General features: G+C 47.2%; 1 protein-coding gene across 7 annotated transcripts in view; it reads left to right on the top strand.

The window, feature by feature from the left end:
• The window catches only part of Pax2 (paired box 2), a 79,438-nt gene that overhangs the window by 46,863 nt on the left and 8,461 nt on the right, over positions 1–24,114 (top strand). For all 7 annotated transcript variants that reach the window (XM_008845562.3, XM_008845561.3, XM_008845558.3 and 4 more), the window contains 2 exons: positions 12,808–12,983; positions 15,380–15,506. In XM_008845562.3, coding sequence (XP_008843784.1) covers positions 12,808–12,983; positions 15,380–15,506 — 303 coding nt within the window. The remainder of the gene's footprint in view (positions 1–12,807; positions 12,984–15,379; positions 15,507–24,114) is intronic.

The raw sequence follows: 24,114 nt of genomic DNA on the forward strand, positions 1-24,114 counted from the left end.
ATTCAAAGTGGGCAAAGTAACTGTGCCAGTAAAATTTCTTGGGGTTTTAGGTTTTCCACTCCCTCTCTTTCCTACATGTTGGTTAAGAGCCATGAGGGCACTAATGCTCATTCAGACCATCCCTCTGTCCTCAGATTTCAGAGCTGAGAGTCTGTGACCTGCTGTGGCATATAAGTAGGTAGGGTATTGAGAACATAGGTTTCCTCCTTGCAGATCTTTTTGTCACTGTGGACCCCAGGGCCCACCATGCTGAGCTGACAAGTCTACTGGGAAGGCAGGACTTCATAGCATGCAGTTGGCTGCTCATTAAGAACTGAACCCTGGGCTGGGTGTAGTGGCGCACGCCTTTAATCCCAGCATTCGGGAGGCAGAAGCAGATGGATCTTTGTGAGTTCAAGGCCAGCCTGGTCTACATAGTGAGTTCTAGGCCAGCTGGGGCTACAGGGAGGCCCTGTCTCAAAAAGACCAAAAGAAAAAAAAAAACTGAACCCCATGGCTATATGTTCAAGAGGAGGAGTATAGGGAGTGACTAGAAGAGCAAGCAGGCAGTGGGGTTTGTCCTGGGAGTGGCTGTCTCCAGGAGCATGGGGCTGGGTCAACAGTGGTGACAAGGGAGAACCCCAGATTCTTGAGGGTCATCGGTCTTGCATGCCACTCCACACAGAATTCTCCCTGCTGGCAATTCTCCTTGCTGGGCTAACCTCCATGTCTGCATAGGACATAGGCAAACAGTTTCAGCTGTCTGCAGCTCTGCCTCAGTATGGGAATGAGGAGAAGTCAGGACATTAGTCCAAATGTCGGGATGTGGGCCCCACCTCCACATCTCACTTTCTCTGAGACCTTTGGGTATTTATATATTCTCTCACAGTCTTAGTTCCTAGTCTGTAAAATAGTTACATGTGAGTGATGGATAGTACTAAAAGATCTCCATTTGACATTCCTCATTCCTTCTTCCCTTCCTTCTTCCCTCTCGCTCCCTCTCTTTCTTCTTTCCCTCATTTCACCATATTCAGTGAGCACTTGGCAAACTCTGGGCTACACCCTGGGTAGATTTCTGCTTCCCTCATGGTGCAGTTCCTGCCCTTGAGAAAGTTCCCTTACCATCCTGGTCACCCATCTCTGAATTCATTCTTTAAGGTTAAAGTCCTTTTTAATTCTGAACCCTAAAGACAGCCTAGCCAATGCCAAGTACATACAGTGGAACCAATGCCCCTCTCTGTCTGGAGACTCCACATCCATAATGTAGCTTAAGATTACATTCGATTTTTTTAGTGGCCATGTCAGACTCAAGCTCATATTAAGCTCATGGTCAACTAAAACCTCGAGATCTTTTTCACATCAATTGCTATCAGGCCAAGTCTACCCCAATCTGTGCTTGTGTAATTGATTTTTCTTAACCTAAACATAGGGCATTCCATTTATCCCTGTTGAATTTCATCTTGTTGGTTCGGGTTCTTAATTCTACCTGATTAAGGTCATAAGGATGTCTTCTATATCATCATCGAAGCAGTTTTAGTTCCTCTTCTTCCTTCTCGTCCTCCTCCTCATCCTACTTCTTCTTCTTCTTTTGTTGTTAGTTTCCTTTCAATTAAAGGAAAGCATGTGGCCCATCAGTGGAGACCTCTTGGTTGCAATAAGCACTTTATAATATTAATATTGAGCCCAAAAATCACCAACTATTTCACTTTCCTTCATCCTTACCATAAAGTTAGGAAGGGGAATCTTGGCCAAATAATCCACATAATTAAAAAAATTAATTAAGAGAAAGCCAATTTAAGCTGATGAGCAAATGAATGGCTGTTATGTGACATGTGCAGGGCTGACTGCAAGAAGCTTATCACCTGTGGGAGGCAGATGTGTGCATCTTCATACAAGCAGAATGTGGTTGGTGCTGCTATCAAGGCAAGAAGGACTGTGATGAATGTTTAAAGACAAAACAGAGTTGTTTCTTCCATCCAGGGCAACTGGGAACGTCCTCATTGGGACATTGGGGGTGGCATTTAATCCAAGTATGGATATCAAGTTAATGTGCCACAATTTATTCTCAATGAATATGTGAAGGTTCTAGGATATCACATTTTCTTTTCTAGTCCCCCCAAATTAGTGATGTAATCATTTCTTTCAGAAAATAGCCAGAGTCAGATACTGAATTCATTGCAGTGTTGTTTGCATAATCTTTCCCAAACCACATCTCTGGGTTTGTTGCGGCCTCACTCTTTCCTTAAGACTCCTTGGCTCAAGGACTTAGCAACAACAATTTTAGATTAAGTTCCTCTCAGAATCCTAAGAGAAGAGTGACCTGAGAAAGTTAACTCAGGTAAAATGACTCAGGGTTACCTGCTGGGCCCTCCTCAGACTCTGCTAAGCATACAGAGAAAGAGAAGGGCAAGCCAGGAGTGAGAAGTTCAGCCTTCTCTCCCTCTTCTCTTAGGGTTACCCCTTCTCCCCGAGAACTGAGATCAAACATGCCTTCCTTTCTCTAAACAGGACAACCAAGCCCCTTTGGTTTGTTTCAGCTTCTCGAGAGCTTTTGTCTTCCTGACAAGCATGTGCTACTTTCACATCCATCCGTGGATATGGTCCCTCCTTCCATCTGTTCTCTGCCCTTTATACGTGGGGAGGGGGTACAATAAAACCTTTTGTTTGATCATAAATGCAGTGCACATTCATTGTAAAATATTTGGCCGAAACAGTAACTTTTTAAAAAAATGATCTATAATCTCATCACTAACTGATAACTACTATTGAAATTTGGCATACTTTTGAGCCTCTTTCTCCTATACATATATAACTTTATATATGTAATTCTTAATTAAAATTGGAATGATACCATCCATACAGCTTTGTGTCTTGCTATTTTTACATAATATTGTAGAGTAGCATTTTCACATATCATTACATATTCCTTGAAAACATGATTTTTTAATGGCTGCATAATCTTCCACTGTTCGGTGTACATGTCCTTTTAAATTCTAGGCTCATCATATTTTAAAGCTTAGCCGTGTGCAACAGCGGTGATTTCCCTTAAATGTCCTTCTCTTTACTTTGTCAGGTTGACTATTTAAGCTTATAGAGGCAGAATTTCATCTTTCAGAGCATCTTGTCCTCCATGGAATTATATCTTTTAGAAACTCTTGACATGGAGTCTTATGCCCGTTCTTTCCTGCCACATGGGGTAGCTTTCCTCCTGTGGAATTTTGCCAGCGTCCCCTTTCTTTGCCAGCTCTAGACATGGTTACTTTCTCCCTAGATCCCCATCACTTCCCTTTAATCCATTTTTCTTTCTCTGTCAGAACTAACCACATCCAACAGGGAAACGACTGTGAGCCAGGACCATCAGCTCTCATTCTAGTGTTGACCAGCTCTGTGACACAGGAACATTACCTAACCTCTCTGAGCCTGCTTTTTGCTTTTTTCTGTTTTGTTGTGGTTTTAAATCTCTAAGAGGGAATCGGATTAAATTATCTCCATGGCACACTTTGTAGCTGTAAAATGTGAGTGATGATGAACCCACAGTAGCAATTTCTATTGATGCCTCTTTTTCCTTCTGAAAGGTAAAATGTGTAGTAAGGCAATCATCAATCTTTGTTTTAGAATTCTGTTCAATGTATCAGCCAACATTTGAGATCACCATGTATTAGGCCTTATGCTACGCTTACAAAAATGAAAAATGTGGGATCCCTGCCTTCAAAGGCAGTTCAGTAAAGAAAATAAGCATGGACATGTAACTATGATACATAAAGAGTTTACATTTGGCTCTGACACTGGCTGTGGTGTGTAGCTTTGCGTAAGTCACCCATTCTCGACATCCCTCAGTTCCCCCAGGTTATGAGCTCAGGTGCCAGAGGTACATTGCTGTGCCTCAGCTCTGGCTCCTCTGTCATTCATTAGCTGCCTATTTGTGACCTTGGGAAAGTTCCTTAACCCCAAGCCTCCATTTCCTCATCTACGATATGGGTATAATAATAAAATCTCTCTGATAAAGTTTTTCTTGAGAAAATTGAATGAGTTACTATAGTAAAAATTCTTACATGTGCACCTAATACAGAGTATGTGCTTAATAAATTCTAGTTGCTATCGTTTTAAGGATTAAATCACTGTGTCTGATAAGCATAGTATCTGGTATCATAACAGAAACTGGATCCAATTTGGTTACTAGTATTGTTATTTCTACAACAGAGATTTGGATAGTTTTGGAAAACAGAGAAAGGAAAAATTAATGTTGCTAAGGGAGAAGCCCCAACATAATCTCATGTTCAACTGCTCATCAGAGGAAACGCAGTCCAGAAACACTCATGTGACTTGTCCAAGGTCAAACAGAAAGCATAAAAGCTAACATTCAGCCCCAGGGATGTTACTCCTAGTCCTGCCTTATTTTAAGGTCCCCAACACAGTGTCCTCAGAAACGAGTATGAATGGGCACAGGAAGCTTGCAGCTAGACAGACTGTCAGCCAACCCAGCTTCTCACTTTATGATGAACTCAGTGAGTGTTTACAAGCTGGGCTTGGTCAAGGGGAGCAGGTAGTTTGCCAGGACTAGTGGGCTGGGCAGAGCCAAAGCTTTGGGCCAGATTTCCAAGGGCTTCTTCATGACTGCCAAGCTTGGCTTGGGGTTCATTGCCAGGCCAGATTGACAGGTTGTCCATTTTAAGAAGGAAACAGTGGGGATACTACATCCTATCTCTTTAGCCAAGCAGTGTTCCAGAGCTCCTACTCAGCCCCGCTTCCCCTGTTACTGCAGCACTGGGACACCCTCGTCTCCTCTTTCCTTTCTTTCTCCTTTGATTCAGTCTCCTTCGTCTTCCTCTCTTCCTCCCTTCTTTCTGTCCATGCTTCCCTCCCTTTCCTTCTGATTCACACCCCTTCCTCTTCTTTTCCTTCTGCTCCCTGTCTTCCTCATCCCATCAATCCTTGCTAGTCTCCCAGTACAGAAAGCACCTCAGCTCTGGGGAACAGCCTCATTCCCTGTTCCCCCATCAGATGGGAGGCCCCTGGGTGGCAGCTAAGACCTCCTCCAGGCCCTACTGTGCCACCGCTGTGGGGGGTGGGGCTGGGGCTGCAAAGGAGGGCTGCCCTGAATGACAAGCGGGGATATTGATCGCATTCTGAACTCAGCCCAGCAGATAGAAGGTAATTAATGACTCCATTTGCCTCAGTACCAGGGAGAACAATTGAGTTTGAAACAGCAACAACTGGCAGCTGGGGAGACTGGGGGACAGCCCAGGGGTGAGCCCTTCTGAGGGGGAACATAAGATGTAGAGGAGCTAAGGTGGAGGGACAAGTTCAGTGCCCCTGCCCCCAACATCTGCTCCTGTTTCCTCTACGCTTTGCTCTCTTTTCTTCCTGTATCAATTTTTGAGGTCATTTTCTACCTGTGGATAAAGATTGACTTTCCCCCAGGACTGCTTCTTGCCAGCGGTGTGATCTTGTGCATATTTTGAACTTTCCCTGAGCTTGTTTCCTCATTTGTAAAACTGAATGAATGCCAGAGGTAGTGCTTTTAGCCTGCTCAGGATGGACAGGAAGTGAGCAGTAAATGATGACCATGATGAGATTGACCATGAGACTGAGGCAAACTTGTCCCACTAGGTAGAAACAAACATCCCTGACTTCATATCCAGGCTTTGCTACTTACTAGCTATGTGATAATAATTCTGCCTCTCCAAGACTTATTTCCTTATCTGAAAAATGGTGATGGTGGTGGTAGTGGTGGTGATGATGATAAGAACCTAGTAAAGTTGAACGAATTTAGTAAGTGTAGGTGAAAACTCTAATAATGTTGTTTTCCCCATAGAACAGTGGATCTTTGTATTTGGGCTTAGAAAACTGAGATTTATAGCTCAGTGTTAGAATGCTTGCGTAGCACAGGTAAGGCCCTTGTTAGAATGCTTGCGTAGCACAGGTAAGGCCCTGGGCTTGATCCCTAGCACTAGAAAATTTTAAAAAAGAAACCGAAGTTAGTACAGTTGTTTTTTGTACGTTAAAAAGTTGTTCCCAGATGGCTAAGGATTTAGTGGCCTGTCCAAGCTTGTCTCTGCCTGACCTTGTAGACTTTGAAAAGCCCTGGTGTCTTCTGACCAAGGAAACAGCATCATTTCATTCTGTGTGTTCCCATTACCCACCTCCTTTTTAGTCCGTGCATGGCCCCATCTACCTTTTGTCTTTTGCAGTGACCACTTTGGAAATTCAGACAGAAGGTAAACTCACAAGGAAGAAAGACTATTTCTGTCCCTTGTCTCTAGCCCTAGCCCAAGTCATGGTGTTCAGTGACGTCCCACTCCCCAGACTTCTGAGACCTCACTGGACAACCCCATTTGTAACTGGCTAGTTGGAGGGTTCTAGTCTGGGGTGAGAGGTATGAGGTGGGGTCTGCTCTAGAGCAGCCCAGAAATAAATGGAGGGACAGTGCTGAGGGAGTAAGGTTAATCATGAAGTGGTCAGATGGAGGAGTAAGACAATTTTTTTCTTTTGTTTTCTTTTTCACATGTATATGTATGTGTGCACCTCTGTGTGTGTGTGTATGTGTGTGTGTGTGTGTGTGTGTGTGTGTGTGTGTGTGTGTATACATGTGTGTTGGGAATTGAAGCCAGAGCCTTGAACATGTGTTATATCACTAAGCCCTACCCCTAGTCCTGAGACATTTTGTTTGTTTGGTTTTTGTTTTTTGAGACAGGGTCTTCCTATTGCCCCAGCTGGCCTGGAACTTACTACATAGACCGGCTGGCCTCAATCTCACAGAGATCCACCTACCTCTGCCTCCTGAGTGCTGGGATTAAAGGCCTACACCACAATGCTTTGCCCCTGAGACATTTTTAATGAAGATTCTGGAAGTAGTACATGCCTATTGCACAAAGTCTGAACAATATGGAAAACATAGACAAGAAGGTAAAAAATCACGATCAGAAAGTCACTGCTGTGACTATGTTAGTGGCAGCCTTTCCAGTCAAGGTGATCTTTGCTTTCATGATTGGCCTTCTCAACACAGAGACTGGAACTCTCTGCCATGGGGCTGAGTGGGCAGTGCTGTTGCCTATCATTTCAGCCTATAGCTAAACATTCACTGAGCACCTTCCCTAAGCTGGGCTCCTGTGGAACCACCTTAGAGCCAGAATTTATCCTTACCTAATCTGAACCTCAGTGACTCTGAACTTGTTTCTTCACAAGTGAAAAGGGAATTACAATCTTTTCCTTTGTTGGAAATGATTTGGAAGCCCAAGTAACCTAAGATCCATGAAGACTTTGTTAGGTGCCCAGCAAATAGAAAGCAGTCAAAGATAATATGGGTTTGTCCCCCAGGAAAGCATACTAGATGTCAAAGATTTAGCTTAGCACTGTGTTATTTAATTGATTTATCTATATCCTGTCTGTGCTCCAGAAAAGATTTGTAGTAGGCTCATTCTTCTTGAGCGTGCTCGCACTGTAGTGGGCAGAGCACCTAAAATGACCACAGGCCTGAGAGTCTCCTACCCAGTTGTCTGACTTTGGACAAGTGGCCCTCCTATCTCCTACCCCTCCAAATAGTTTCTATGACTGTCACATGATGAATTTCGTGCCCTAATCATCGGGGCAGTTTGTACTCAGTCACTATACAACACAAGTTTTAGCTTCACTAAAGTGAGGGTGCCAGAAGAGAACTGAGGATGTGCCTTGAGTGGGGCCCAGTGGCCCTCAGCTGAGACCCTGGAGTCAGTATCTATGCCACAGAATGAAATGACTTAGAAGGCAAGCTGTGGTGTCAGACCTGGGTTCAAATCCTGCCTGTCATTTATTAGCTGTATGTCCTTTAACAAGCTATGTAACTTCTCTTTGTCTTGGTTTCTGTATATGTAAGATAGGTATCACAGTGTGTACCTCACAAGACTATTGGAAGGATTAATGAGCTCTGAGGTACAGAAGCATTGTTGTTTTTGTTGCTGTTGTTTTGCTTTGTTTTAGTTTTGGTATTTTGAGATAGTCTCACTGGTCCTAGCTGACTTGGAGCTCGCAGTCTTCCTGCCTCAGCCTCCCAAGTGCTGGGATTGCAGGCAGGTACCACTATGTCCAACTTCAGAATTGTTTTTGTTGTGATTTGTTTGTTTGGTGGAACTGCAGATTGAACCCAAGGCCTCAAGTGTGCTAGGTAAATGCTCTCCACTGAGCAGCATCTGCAGCCAAGGGGCCTTTGATCCTTGTGTGCTGCTGGGGTGTCTGGCAGGGCAGAGAAGCACAGGACTAAATCCTTGATTGGTAGAAACTATTAGACCAGCACGTAGTTCTTTCAGAGCACTGGGAAGGACTTAATAAACCTACATTTTCCCAACCTTCCTGTAAGAGCATGGCCTTAGAGTTGGATATTGAAAGTGGGAATTGTTGAAGAAAATCCAGGACATACGGACACCGTACTCCAGCCTTCATGGCACAGGGAATCCAAATGTAGACTCTGAGCCCTGTCCTTGCTCCTGTTCTGAGTGGTAGCCCTGTGGCTCCAAGACTAAGTTCTCTCCTAACTGGGAACACAGTGTTTTCTGTTGGCTTGAGGCACTATAGGTGGGTGGGACAGTATTGCTGAGGTGGAAAGGGCCTCCAGGGAATCTGGGTTGATGCTGTACGACTGATCTGACAAGTGATTGAGTATCCCAGGTGCCAGGCTAATCGGGTGACTCATCCAGAAATTTTCTGCAAGGGTCAGTTCAGGAGAGTCATTCATTCATTCATTCATTCATTCATCTGTTGAGTACCTGCTATGTGCCCCTCTGCTGCTGGGCTCAACTCTAACCCTGCATCTGGATTCTACAACACTAGCTACAGTGCCTCTCCAGAAACATCTAGCTCCTTTGTTATCTCACCCCACAGAGACTTTATTTGTATTTCTATCAGCTTTCCAGCTTTGGCCTCTCAAGTTTGTTTGAACTCCTTCAACCTCTTTGCCTCTTTAATCCTTTGTAACAATTCTGTAACCTACATATATGCATTTTTAGGTATAGCTATTTTTACTATGTGATGTGTTATACTTGACTTGAGAGTTAATATTTGTAACATTGGTATAAAAGAATCTGTGTGCTTGGATCAGGGCAATCAAGGACTGTTGAGTACCTGCTATGTGCCATGCCTGGCATGACGTTACAGAAATGCATCAGTCATAGTCCCTGCCCATAAGGAGCCCATAGTCTGGCTCCTTGGGTGGGGAAATTGTCTTCAATATAGATGCTGTCTAACTACTCTCACATGTTCCTTCCTTCTTAACTCAAAAACCTAGGTCAGGACTTGTTTCTACTTCTGCTGTTAGCCCAGCTTTGCCAGATGGTCCTTCAAGCTCAGAGCCTCACAATGGTCTCCTTTCTTCCCTTACTGTCACCTCCAAGACTGCCTGAGGGAAGTGCCACCTGAGTGCTCTTTCCAGCTGTCCTTGGGTGGACTGCTTGTTTTATTTCCCTTTTCTGTTCTCTTCATCCCTGTTTTCTCTTTATCTTTCTTCTTTCTACCCTCTTACCCATTTCTTCCTCTCCCAGCCCAGGGCCCCATCCACACCCCGGGCTGCTCTCCATAGCGGCCCCTCCTCTGGAAGCACTAGAGCAGATTCCATTCCTGTGCCAAGCATCCTCACCCCAGCCAGCACCTCGCAGTTTCTGGTGTCAGAGGCATCTCCCTTTTCCCTCTCCTCTTTCTGTTCTTTCTCTGCTCCTGGGCTTCCTCCTTCTGGAAGGAAGTGTCTCCTTGCATCTTCCTAACCCGTGGTCCCTCCCACTTCCTTTCCTCACTCCTTGCCTCCCTGAAGGGGCATGCCATCCCTTCTGTGGAACAAGTCAGTGACAGCCCAGGAGACCTGTGGCTAAGTTGGGGGTGTCTCCCTGTCCCCCCACCAGTAGTGTACCTATCTTCTTGCCCTGCAGCTCACCTCCCTGTCTTCCCATAGCTTCCTGGATGTTCCTCTGCCATTCATTATAACCCTGCCTTTCCGGATGAAGATGATTCCTTGTGGCCTTTCTTCCCACATGAGCCTCCTCTAGCCTGGGGTGGGAGTTCTGTGCTTGCTTTCATTGCCCTGTTGTCCTGCTCCACGAGCACCGTCTTACTGCCATTCTCCCACCTTCCTTCTCCCCTTCTTCCGGTCTCCACCTCCTGCTGTCTCTTCTTTCAGTAGCAGGCTTCCTTGTGCCTTCCCCTCCACCCTCCCCTGCTCTCCTTTGCTGCCTCTGTAACCTGTCTCACCACCAGGGCCTGAGTGTACAAAAAATAAATAAATAAATAAATAAAAAGGTCAGTGAGTGGAGGGAGCAGCAATAACCCCTAAAACAGTACTATCAGTGGAACATGATTGATCAATTGAATTCCATAGCGGCTGAAAAATGTGGGATTAAGTAGTGTATTATACGCACAATGAGTTGAGGCATGATGTTCATTTCAAGTTCATTTCGCCGGCCTCTGCCACCAGATCAGGCAATCAATAGGGGCAGCAGATATCATATATCACCTCTCTGCGGGCTGGGGCGAGAGCACCATAATCTCTCGCAAATTTAGAGTGACAGATTTGTCAAGATCTGAAAGGCCCCTGAATAAATGAAGGCAAAGAGACTCCTCCAGCCAGTGACCTGAGGACAAAGCTTCAGTTCAGCTCCCCCCCCACACACACTCAAGTACAGGGTGAGGCAAGCCACACACACAGGCATGTACACAAATCCACACAGAGACATGATATGCATCTTTCCAATGTGCGTCCTCACACTTGTGTGTGAATGGACTCCCTAGGACCCATTTGGTAACACAGCAGGAACCATACACAAAGATTCTTGATGCTGTTCTCCCTTGGCCCTGACAGCCCAGCTTCCCCAAAAGGCAGGAGGGATGCAGGATGATACCATTAGGCACAGTGGAACATGCAGATACTGACAGGCAGCGGGGTCAGGGAGACTCACATCCTGGAAAGAGGAGTGCTCATGGGAGATACAGGTGTGGGCCACAGTCCTCAAGCACACATAACCTTTCAGAAGGCTCTTACTCTCATTTAAACACACTCAGAGGCTGGGCCTGGTGGTATATGCCTTCAGTTCCAGCACTCTAGAGGCAGAGGCAGACAGGAAGACCTCTATGAGTCCTGACCAGCCTGGTCTACATAGCAAGCTCCAGGCTAGCTATAGATACAGGGAAACCTATCTCAAACAATCAAACAAGACAAAAACAAACAAAAATTTCACACTCAGACCCTTATTTCTCTAGATGTTTATTATGTACAAGTGTATATGCATAGAAAATATTTACACAAAGGGGGAAAATAAATATACCATGCTCCAGTTCCCATGCCTAGGGTCACTATATCCCTAAGACTGAAAATGGTTCCAGAACCTTGTGCAGAAAAAATACAACTACCAGGTTTTGTGTCTTCAGGAACACAGGGCTGCCATTAAGAATGTCTTAGGCTGGTTTTGATCTCTCTCTCTCTCTCTCTCTCTCTCTCTCTCTCTCTTTCTTTGCTTTCCCACCCCTTCCTGAACAGTACAGTGGCAAGATGGGGGATCCTTTAGGAAAGCAGAGTCCTGTGCTTCATCTGAGAAGGGCCCCTTCCTGAACAGTACAGTGGGAAGATGGGGGATCCTTTAGGAAAGCAGAGTCCTGTGCTTCATCTGAGAAGGGAGGATGGCTGTAGGTTGAGGTTAATCAATATGTAATACTTTCTATGGTCTCCCAAATGATACTGTACGGTGTTACTGTATATAATGCAATATTGATTATATCATATCATATAATCACCTATAAACTGATATATATAACAGTCCCAGAGGAATACCCTAAGGCCTAAAGCATAGGCTGGTCTGAGCCCCAAGGCTCCCTAGCTGGTCTTGGGCTGAGGAAAACCAAGGAATGACAACCTGGTGCTAGGCAGGGGTTCAAGGAGAGGCAACAAAATGGGCACTTTGCCCATGGCATGCTCTAAAAGCTCCAAGTGACAGAACGCTAGAAAGCAGAGACAAGGGGAGGCAGGGATCACAGGGTGGTGAGCATATCCACATGGTAAGCATGTCCACCTGGAGCCTGACACGGAAACAGGACTGCCTTGTGGCCTGAAGCAGACACTAGTGGTCACCACCAGGCCCTTCTTTCATAGAGAAAGTCTTGGCTCCTTGTGGAAATCTGAAGGAAGAACCAGGCTTCCCGGGAGCTGGCTCCTGACTGAGGCCAGAGCCAGAGACTTCCAGGAGAGAAGGGTAGCTAGGGTGTAGCAATCCACATGCTCTCTGGAGTCTGCCCACGGGGGTGCTTGGCAGCACACATGATCCTTCCTCCTGCTCTGTCTCCAGCCCAGCCCAATCTGAGCACCTCAGCTCTGGTCTCAGAGCCCCTCCTCCCTCAGGAGTAGTTACTTTACCCAGTCTCTAAGCATCACATTCACCTCAGAGATTTGATGATTTTCAACCCTTGGAATCCGTGGAACTGAAATTTATCTCAGAGCCAGGTTCAATTCTTCACAGGATTAGTAATGCCAGCCTGAGAACCTGGCCCCTCACCCAGGCTGACCCAAGCTAGGGAACCGGGAGCCTTGGGAAGAACTTGGAGACAGCTCCAGAGCACCCTCAGACTCCACCTCTGCCCAGCTCTTCCTGCCTACCATGCTGTGACCGCCCTTCCCAGCTCTTTCAGGGCACTTGCTTCCTCAATCAGGTCTCTGAGGAAGGACCAGCTTCTTGGGTCAACCCCTCTAGTTTATGAGCTGAGAGTAAGGGGTGCATAAACCTGGGGGCCAGAGCCAGGTACCCGCCCCTTTGTCCACTGCATTCTTTCCGTACCTCTGTGCTGGCCTGGTGCTCGTGACCCAAATGTTCCTGTATTCCTCAGATGTGTCCGAGGGTTCAGTCCCCAATGGAGACTCCCAGAGTGGCGTGGACAGTTTGCGGAAGCACTTGCGAGCTGACACCTTTACCCAGCAGCAACTGGAAGCTTTGGATCGAGTCTTTGAGCGTCCTTCCTATCCTGATGTCTTCCAGGCATCAGAGCACATCAAGTCAGAACAGGTGAGAAAGGAGCTTCCTGCTTACGCAGATATGGAAAGGAACTGGCCAGAACAAGGCCTCTTGGACACCAAACACCAGCACTGCATGTGTTCATATGGCTACCGTGTGTGTCCTGTGTGAACATGCTAGCACAGACAGACATTAAGGTATAGTTAAGAAAAATCATTGTGATATATCATAATTGGAAATGATAAGGTCTGGATGCAAGCATCAGTCTTATCTGCATTTAGAGCTTCTGTTTCTCTGTGAAAGGCTTTAGTGTGTCGTCCATCAGTTCCTCCAAGCTCTGCCATTTTGTTGTCCTGGTATGGGGTTCTCAGGAACATCCTCTTGCTATATCCCTTGCCCCACTCCCACCACTTCCCACAGAAAGTCTAGGATCCTCCTATCCAGTGTCAGAAGGAAAGCCCACCTGTGCCTGCCTCCTCCCTGTTGCAGCTGTCCGCTGTGATCCCCGTCCAGCTGACAGCTGTCCCAGCCACCTACAATTCTTACAGATGCAGAAGAGCCCAGAGCACACAACATAGGATACAGCATACAAAACATCAAAATATACTACTCTGAAACATAGTCCCAAGACATCATAGTTCAGGACCAGTGAGATGGTTCAGTGGGTAAAGGCACTTGCCACCCAACAAGGCAAACCTGACAACCTGAGTTTGATCCTCAGAATCTAAGTAAAATGGGAAGGAGAAAGCTAACTTCACAAAGTTGTTCTCTGATTTCCACATGGCACACTCCACTCCATACACAACAATAAAACATAATTTTAATTTTTAAAAAGACCTCACATTTTTCACAGCATCCACCTGCTCTCCCTGCCCCACACAGCTCACAGTACTCACCGAATAACCCAGCAGTCCTGCAGAGTCAGTAGGTGCACACTGTCTGCAGATCACCAGCTCAGGGTCCCTCTAGCACATGCTTCCAACCCACAAATCAGCATAGCCCCCAGTGCATGCACTCACATCCAGGGTAGTTTCATCCAACCCATAGATATGGCCTAGGCCAGGCCTCCAACTGCAGCACAACACACCTGCTGTGCTTGTACCCGAGCTCGCATGCACACCCACATACACACGTGTACACTGGCGAAGCCCCTGAGGCTCCACACAGCACAGTTCCACTCTAAGACTTCAACAGCACCTAGCCACTTGCCTTTCTCCTCGCCTGTTCTTTTATCCCATAAGCTGTTTGTCTTCATAAAACAAAAATCAAAAGTCTTTTTAAGGTGCCCTGAGCCATAAACCAACAAAGGAGGAGCTGGCCAAGGCGGGCGGCTCAGTGCACCCTCCCCAAGTCCCTGGCTGTATTACAATGAATAACCTTTATTTACTTTCATTAGACTATTAAACACCAGCACAGTCATTTTTCCCCCTGAAACTCAGAGCAGGGCCCATAAAGCAAATCCGAAGCCTAATTGAGTTCATTTTAATTTCTCTCCGATCACAGCGAATTACTCTGGTGATAAATCAGGGGGCAGCTTCACCCCCAGTAGAAGGCCTAATTTGCAGCTAATTACAAAACTGATTTCTACAGGAAGATCAATACGAGAAGGAATTGGAAATGACGAGGCAATCCCGTCCAGCCAGGGAGGGAAGGGGGTCCTCTGGGGGGGCCAGGAAGCGGAAGGGAAAAAAACGGACCCGAAAGAGCAGAAAATCAGTTTTAATTTAACCTAATATTAATCAGAGCAACTTTTCCTGCTTTGTGCAGGCTCCTGGTCTGCCCAGCTCCAGGGTCTGGCTTGGCCGTGGCTGCAATAAAAAGGCAATTACCCGAGTGTTTCGGGCAGGACACCCTTTCAGAGTCAATGACTGGCCCCCTCCCACCCTTCTGTTAGCCATGTGGACTCTCCCCCTCCCCAATTTCATACCCCAGTGCACAGGCAGAGAGCGAGGGGCCCATGGGGCTGTCTTTGTTTGTTTTTAAAAAAGGGGCGCCCATACCCCATCAGCCAGCCCAGCAGTGCCAGGCTGGAGGCCCCATTAGGCCCTTCCCCCAACTACCACCTCTGCCATGTGTCATGGCCCATCTCTGCTCTCCAAGGTTTCCCACCCAGAGGAACCTGAGCACCCCACACCTCTCAGCAAGGGAATCCCCACTGCCATGCTACCTCCTGGGGCTTCTTAGGCAGGAGATGATGCAGAAGCTTTAAGGGTGCTGGGAATTCCTCAGTGTGTATACTGTACCTCCACTCACCGTGTCAAGTCCACTCCTACCCTCCCCAAACTCTCCCTCACCACCCAGCCTGACCCTCCCCATCTCCCCGCCCCACCCAGCCATCTCCTTCCACCCCATCTGGGAGGGCTCCCCGATCCTCCTCCCCATCTGCACATCACTTCTTTCTCTGTGTATGCATTAATAGAGAGCTGTCGCTTTCTCTCTCCTCCCAGGGGAACGAGTACTCTCTCCCAGCCCTGACCCCTGGGCTTGATGAAGTCAAGTCGAGTCTATCTGCATCCACCAACCCTGAGCTGGGCAGCAATGTGTCAGGCACACAGACATACCCCGTCGTGACTGGTAAGGCGGCTTCCAGGAGGGTGGGGCACTGCTTTCAGTGGGGTGCCTCAGCCTATGCCATCTGGGGCCCAGTGTGACAAGTGGGCCCCCTGCCATGGTATCTGCAGAGAGAGAAGGATTGAGATCCCCCAAACTTAGGGTACTTTCCGAACAGATGTGTGCAGACTTATAGAGAAAACATTGTGGACAGGATCTTGGGCTTCAGTCTGAAAATGTGGGAACTGTGGCTGGTTCCCTCCACTGTCTTCCTGCCTTCCCTCTGCCTTATTTCCTTCCTCTCCTAGGGTGCCCAGACTTTCCAGCCTTTGGTTTAGGGTATGTGTAGAATAACAAGGGCAAAGAGACTAACTGGAGAGAGTGGCTCAGAGGTGCCCAGTCTCCAGCCTTCATGCTCCTCTGTGCCCAATGGTTTGGAGGGACTTGCTTTCCTCTCTCTCCAGGCAACTTGGGTGGCTGTGACTTAGGGCTTGAGGGGATGGCAGCAGGTCTGTGGAGTTAGAGAGGAGCATACTTATTACAGCCTTTGTCCTGCAACCTGGAGAAAGTCACTGAAAGCAAGTTGGATTTCAAGGCCAGGGGAGATCAAATGCAGGACCAGTGGGTGACGTTCCAGAGTACAGAGCTGCAAACTTTGGAAGGGTTTCCGGGCCAGGGGAGTGCCCAAGTGGGAGAGGTGTTATTAAAATTCACCTAATTATTCTGGAGACACTAAAGCCAATGTGCCGTTTGTACCTTGGGAGACAGGGTGATTGAGAAGGGTCTTGTTGGGGATTGGGAGACACTGAGGCGTTACCTGCCAAGTGAATGGAGGCAGCTTGGGGACATGGCAGCAAGGCTGTAGGCAGCCACCATCACAGCCACTGCAAAGACAGGAGCAGGCATGGGGTCTTGCTGTAGGACAGGGCCCTGGTGGTGACTTGGTGTTGATTGGAACACGGCTCAGGTCGAGGTGGGCTCAAAGTAGCCACCCAGCATCCAGGGGGCTCCAGGGAGCCCTGCCATTAGCCTTTCCCATGCTTTCCTGAAGTGGTTTCTAGGGCTGTGTCCAGAGTAAATGAAGTTTCAGTCTGTGTCCAGGAATCCAAAGGCTGAATCTACAAAGCACTGTCAAGCTGACTAGTCTTTGGGGAGTGATGGTCTTAGCTGGGCCAGATGAATCAAGACACATCTTAGATAAACAGGCCCTTGGTATGAGCTCTCAAAAACCCAACTTGGTTTCCCTCTGATCTGATTGGTCTTCTGACCCTGGCCAGGCCACCTTTCTGGTGCAGTGGTTACTTCTTGAAGGTAGCCCTCCCCAGGCAACTGGCAAAAGAGTGTAGGAGACTTTTCTTTGTAGTCAGGGCCACGGTCCAGAAAGCAGGTACTTCTTGGGGATGGATATGTGGCTCTTCTGGGTAAGACTCCTGCCACAGGGGACATAGGGGCTGTTGTAGAAAAGTGCCTCCACCTTGAGCATCCCCCACCAATGCCCCCCTCCCCCCATGGCCCTGGAATGGTCCCATCTCAGCCTGGGAACATCTCCGGCTGATCCATCTGGATCCAAGTGTGAGAAAAGTTCATTTCAGACCCAGCTTGACATTCCCAGGTGGCAAGTTAGCACTAACATCTCAATCTGTATGCGACATTTCAATCAAGCGAGGAGTAACAAAAGCAGAACCATTAACATTCGGAGCTGTTCACCAGTGGTAATGATGGGGAAACTCTCTCAGAAACTGGAAATTACCAAAAAGAGAGAAGTAGGGAGAGGGGTGGGGGAGGGGAGACGGGGTTGGGGGCAGGGAATGACTTTTCCACACTTAGACCAAGATCCAATGTGGGAATTAATAGTGCCATTACTCGAGAAAGGGCTGCAGATCATACTCATTCTTAAAATGTTTTTGCTGGCAATTAAACGGCTGCAGCTATTGATCTTTGTTGATTTTATGTCCTCCTAATTTGCATAATCTATTAAAGATGAATGATTCATGATGTGTTTATTATGGGGACAAACAGAATTTGCTGGAGGTACTGTCAAGGTGAGAAACAGGCATTGCCCAGAGACTTCATGGGCCATCTTGGGAGCAGGTCCAGTGTGTTGGCCTTTGGGCCAGGACTTGATAGGTAGCAATGACCAGTATGACAAGGACAGCCAGGAGAGGGGGATTTGGGGCAAGTTCTTCTAGAGAAATGCTAGCATCTATGAAAACTGGGCTCCAAGGAGGCTGGGGTGATGGGAAAAGCCCTTTATATATTTGCAGAAATTCCTTTCAAAGATTACCCCCCATCTGCAGAGCCCAGGCTGGCCTCTAACTCACAGCAGTCTGACTGCCTCATCTTCCTCAGTGCTGCAATTATAAGGGTGAATCATTGCATTCAATTCTCAAATGTTCTTTAAAAACATACTTCACGGGTTGGAGAAATAGCTCAGTGGTTAAGATAGCACTGTCTGCCTTTGCAGAGGACCTGGGTTCAATTCCCAGCACTCACATAGTGGCTAATAACCACTGGTAACTCCAATTCCAGGGAATCTGACTCCCTTTTCTGACCTCCATGGGCATTACACAACACACATGCAGAAAATCCACTCATACACATAAAATTTAAAAAAAACAAAATATTTGAGAAAAATAAATTAAAACTTCATTTGAGAATAGTAAGGGCCTGGTAGGTGGGCGATTGTGGCCAGGTGGGTGCTAAATGAGGGCGCAGCAAGGTCATGCTGTGCTCACAGCCAAGATGTCCAAGAAGTCCTCTCCATTCCTCACATCACAGGTATCCAGCGCATCCTCCTCCTTGAAAATAGCCAAGCCTTCAGAAATGGGTCTTAAGGAAGCTGGCCCAGGAAGGCCTTGGCCCAACCTGAAAAGCCAGACCTTATTGATATTCCTGCCACCTCCTGGCACTGGAGGCTGATTTCAAACTTCACCAGCCACTTGATGCAGCTGTTCCACAAGGTCAGGACTGAGAGGAGACAGGAGCCTGGACTATTGTGTGGAGGAACGAGTGGGACCCAGTGGGCCAGGACACAGCTAATCACATTGCAAGCAAGGGTGGTTTGCCACAGGCTAGGACTCAGCCCATAGCATCCCCCACCCTCCTTCCACCATGGAACCAAGGCAAGAGACCAATTTCTCTGGGTGGTGTTTGCAAGTTTTGCCGAGATTTTAATTTCACTGCATCACAACTCAGCAAGCTGCCAAGTCAAGCTGGTTATTTAAATTTATCACCCACTCTCCCCTCTGCCGCTGGGTTGCTTTAGCTCAGCAGCATCTCTTTTCTCCAGCCCACTGCTCTAGGCTGCTGGTTTGGAACAGAGCCGAGTCATTCTTAAGTGATAAGGAAAATGGGACCCACTTGATGGGAGAATGGGCAGCGTCTCTGGCCTCAGACTTCCTTAGGGTGGCTGCTTGGAGTTACCCTCTACTACCTTCTTAATCCTATGGGGGACAGCCTTTAACACTTCAATATTCCACAGACCCTCTGAGTCTGGGACTCTTCAGAGAAGACTCAGCCTTCAGCTGCATGCTGGAACCTTCATTTCCTAGTTTCCCATCACTGGTAGCAGTGAGAGCCCCTCTTCCCGGTGGCTTCTTCTCTGGATCTGGCCAAGGCTGCAGCAATAAGGGAGCCCACAGAGACCCTGAAAGGGATGTCGATCTTGGAAGAGAAGATGAGAACAAGTTCTTAGATCCCTAAAGCCATTGAAAATGCTTTGGAGCGTTCAGAGGGTGCCTCGAAGTAGGGAAAGCTCATTCTTCAGGAGAGAGCAGGTTTCCGTCCCCCGTCCACATGGGCTGAGATGGTGCTGAAGGCAGTCAGTGCTAAAGCAGCTCCATGCTCTCTGGAGAAGCTGAGGAGCATATTTGTCTCCAGAACTGCTGCATGCAGCAGGCTTCACTGGCCTCTAGTGGGCATCACTGCCAAGCACTGGGAGAGCCTTGTGTTCTCCTCACCCTCATGTTAATCAAAGGTATTAAGAGGAATAATGCTGATATCTAGAAACAAAGCAGACAAAATTTAGCAAAATAGAGCTGGATAAAATATAACAACAGAGCTGGGCATGGTGGCACACACTTTTAATCCCAGCACTTAGGAGGCAGAGGCAGGTGGATCTCTGAGTTTGAGGCCAGCCTGGTCTACATAGCGAGTTCCAGGCCAGCTGGGGCTACAGGGAGACTCTGTCCTATATATATATAGTAGTTAATGCACAACCGAGCCTTGTTTTGGTGCCAGATACAGAAAACACTGTGGGTTTCATACAGAAGTAAACTCTAGTGAGGAAAAGTTGAGGTAGTAATGTACCAGACAGGAGGCATGATCTTGAGCCCAAGAAAAGCAGAGACAGGACAGGGACAACACTGTCCAGGAAATGGGGACACAGAGGCTCCTCCCAATGACCCACAGAAACAACAGAGAGGGGAACATGTTATCATGAAAAATGGGGATCGCTCCCGCCAAGCCCAAACCTGGAACCAGGTTTAAATTTATGCCATAAGTACTTGCAGGAACCCCAAACAAGGAACTTACATAAAATTTTGTGCAAGACAGTAGTTCACTCTCATGTGCCAGCAGGGACAATGTGAAGTCATCTCTATAGAGATACTCCATAATCCAAGATACAAGGGACTCCCATAGGAAAAAAAATTACCACTAGAGATGAACTTATCGTAGAAAATTACATGCCTCCTGTGAATGTGACCCATCATGAGGTAGAGTTAGCAGAAGCAATACATAGGACAATTAATACCTCCAGGAGCCAGCCATCATGGAACAATCAAAAGTGAAGATAAAGTAAGGAAAAGATGAAAAAGAAATATTTATCAGTTTTGTCTTTAGCACAGACCTGAACCCAGGAGCCCTTCCTCCAGTGCTCAGCAAATTGTCAGATAATGGAGACCACAAAAGGTGAAGGAAAAACACACATTATTGTTTTGGAGTGGTGGTGGGAAGATCCCTAGTTTATCCAGACCCCCAGAGTGCTTTCAGTAGAGAATCTTGCTTTTCTTTGGTATAGTCAAATGTTAGAGGCGTGAGGATCAGAACAATGCTCTCCTCCCCAGTGTGTGCCTGTGTATATTACAGGGAGCACTGGGATTTGTTAGCTACTCAACCCTGGCGAGGAGGAGGTGGTTTTATTCAAGAGCTTGAGAAAAAATTCTTTGAAAGTCTAGGGCTTTGGCAGCTTTGAAGGAAATTGTAACTCAGGTCCAGGAAGGCACCATGGATGCCACCCAAGGGGGAAGTGGCCAAGTCAGAGAGAAGGGGGCAGAAATATTGATGTCCCAGAAACTGGCAAGTTTAATTAGAAGTGGGGAAACTGGAGAGCCAAAGTTCAGAGCTGAGGAACTGGATGACGCAAGCACCCCAGAGTTCTGGAGGCCAGGGAAAGCAGGGCTGGTGCAACCTAGACACAGCTCAACAGCTTAGACTCCTTGCCTGCATTTGCAATGAGTAACAAAGTGTCTCTTTAGCAGATAGAGGTATGGATCCTGGGAAACTTCCTTCTCCTACTCAGAAGGACAGAGTCCTGAGTACCTCCAGGGACCACCCCTTTCCTGTAGTTAACAACCCCCTTCCAATGCAACTGCATTTCCCTCCATAAAATAAACACTTAGCCCTTGGCCCACCCCTCATGGGGAGGAGAGGGCAATAAAAGCCCAGAAGTGTTTCTGAAGGAGGTTGGGAGTCTCTTACTCCTGTCTTTTGGCTCAAAGACCCTGATTAGCTAGAGGAATTTAGGGTACAGACATCAGAGTTTCCCTCCAACCTTGAAAGGAGAGGGTGAGGGAGATTTCAGACTCGTGGCAAGTCAGAAAGCCTTTTACTACGGCCACCAAACTAAGCCAGAGGGCTTCTCCACAACACTGGGCTCTAGAGCCTTTATTTAGGCTGAGAAGCCCCAAGGAGAAAAGGTTAGGCCTCCTCAAGACATCCCTGAGGCCTCTAGCCACCTCCCCAAGGACCCTAAGCCCCAGACCTCACTGTGATTTAATTATGGGGGCATTTTCATAGCAATGAGACATTGACAGATTTGCTGCAGCTTAGGAAGTCATTGGATGGGGGCTCTTTCCCTTCCTCCTTTATCCAGCCTACCTTTTGAGGGAAAAGCTGTTGAAAAGGCACTAACCCACTCCAGGGAAAGAGGTAAGCCAGCTTTGAGGACAATCGAAGCCAAACCATTGTAACTCACGTCCATGTCTGAGCCTACCAGCCATCTCAGCAATGATGGCCTGCCCTCCCCAGCAGTGTGCCTGAGTGGAAGCACACACAGCCTAACAGTGGCACACAGGAAGTTATAGGGAAGATGACAAGGGTTTGGGGCATCTCAGCAAAGATGTAGTTCTGTGAACTTTTAAGCTGAGCCCAACTTTGGCTCATACCATGGGTATTTCTCCCATTTCCTTCATCTCTTTCCTTTATCGATGAGACAAACCCAAGAGGCTAAGCATACCATACAGACAGCACTTTTCCTTCATGGTATAGTCTCCCAAATCCATTTAGATTACAGTAAGGGAGGCAGGCCAGCCTGAATGTGAATCAAAATATTTTCACAAAATCAATGATCTTTATTTCAAGTGCATACAGTAACCAACTCAAGCTAATGAAGGGTCCTAGGAAGGCACCCCATTTTCTCAATTAGCCAGGTGAAAAGAACATCTCAGCTACTGGATATTGTTTAGAGATGCTCAAGTGTCCCAAAGAGGAATTTACCACAAAGGAATCCCACAACACTAAGCTTGTTTGCTCCGCTCTTTGGTACTTTCTAAGAAAAAGTTGGCTAAGGAAGTCTGCTAACCCAGTATTTCCTGAAAAATCAGAAATTCTCAGTGGTATGTCCCAAGGAATGTTACAGGTCTGTGTATTAGAACCAAGGCTTAGCAATGTCTCGGTGGCCTTCAACCACCTAGGCAAGACTTGAAAACCTGTTTCTCAGAGAATCAAATACCCACAAGGTGACAGGAAGACCCTCCGCAGCTGTCGCCTCAGGACAAATGAGCCAGTGCTTCTTTAACCCTGAGCTTTGGGTAGTGCAGTCACTATTGTTACTTCTGAGAGGGCTTTGCTGCCTTCAGCCTGGAATCCTTTGCTCTCCTCCCTGGTGGCAGCTGGGCTGCCGAGTAGGGAGGAGGAAATCCTGCACTGGCTCCAAGAACAGCCTAATGCTCCAGCAGCTTAAGTGGCCGTTTTCCTTGGGATTAGGGTTTCACTTACACAGAGCGCCTGAAAAACGCTGTGCTTTCAGAAGGATTAGAGCTGACAATTCAGTGTTCTCAGAGAACAAAATAAAGCCGGAGAGGAACTGGGAGACCTAGAGTATCAGGAGACTGTGCAAACAGGCTTAACCTCTGCCCACCCAGCATACGAGTCTCTCTTGGCCTCACACTCAGCCTAGACTGAGTGGAACCTGGAGCAGGCCAGTCTAGGCTGAGTGTGGGTACTGAGCCCACCAGTGAGTCCCCACCCAACATCCTGGGCTAGTTCCTGCCCAGCTGTGCTCCTCATTTGCAACTTACTCATAGAGTCAGAGAAGACAGTATTGGGAAACAAACCGAGAAGAGTGCTGGAGATCCTCTCTTCCCAAGCCTGTTTCCACCTCCGTAAATGAACTGGACTATGCCATAGCTCAGCTTCCTTTCAGCCCTTTGAAGATGGGATTCTCCCCAGCACTCCCTGGCCTGCTCTCGGGTTCCTGAGGCTGTAGCTCCATCCATGGCCCAGCCGAGTTAGAAGAAACCACCTCCTGTGGGTCCCTGTGCCTGCAGTGCTGAGGGAAAGAGGGTGGAAATAGCCTAACTAGTTGTATCCAGAAGTTTGGTAGTTGAAGGGCAGACCTCCCTGAGTTCATGCACACGGGGTATAACATCCCTTCCTAGGGACACCCAGGGACTGAAGGTCCAGCTGTCAGTGGATAGCAGCTCAGCTGGAAGAGCTGCCACCCTGACCTGTGAGCACAGCCCCCTCTGCTGGAACCTGGAGCAGGCCAGTCTAGGCTGAGTGTGGGGTCAAGACAATAGCCTAGGTGTGGGGTGGTTCTCCCACAGGCGCCTCTGTTTTAGAAGACCTTGAGAGGATCTGGAAATCTGGGAAATAAGAAGCAAAATGAAGTATATAGAAAACTCTTTCCCTTTCTTTTGAAAGCATCTTTTGTAGATTCAAAGATGATTTTAAGGTATCATGTATCTTGTAAATGTAAAAGTACAATATATTTAGGCAATAATTACAAATTTAATAACTATTCTTGTATGCAGCATAATGCTTGTGTCAGATGTAGGCACAGACTGCCAGCCTTGAAGAAATCTAATGTGTCCGTTTTTGCCACCTTATGAGAGGCAGACAAAACTTGAGGACAGGATAGTAAATCAAGAGTTATGTTTTCTGGCCTTAGGGTCCTCCACAGTGTCAAATGGATAACAAAAGTGCTCATTTCCAGAGAAAGATGCCAAGAAAACACATCTCTAAACTCATTGGATATAACTTTTGCTGTATAAATCTGTGCCTAATAAGTCTCGTTGCCAAAGCCAGCAGCTACAGCAGTTTCTGCTTCTTGGATGCCTTTCTTTTATTATCCCCTTGGTCTTCTGAATGTGACATTTGCCTGAACTTGAGATAAGCCCAATATCTCACA

The sequence above is a fragment of the Nannospalax galili genome, unplaced genomic scaffold, assembly GCF_000622305.1.
Source record: "Nannospalax galili isolate Female #2095 unplaced genomic scaffold, S.galili_v1.0 scaffold161, whole genome shotgun sequence".
NCBI lineage: Eukaryota > Metazoa > Chordata > Mammalia > Rodentia > Spalacidae > Nannospalax > Nannospalax galili.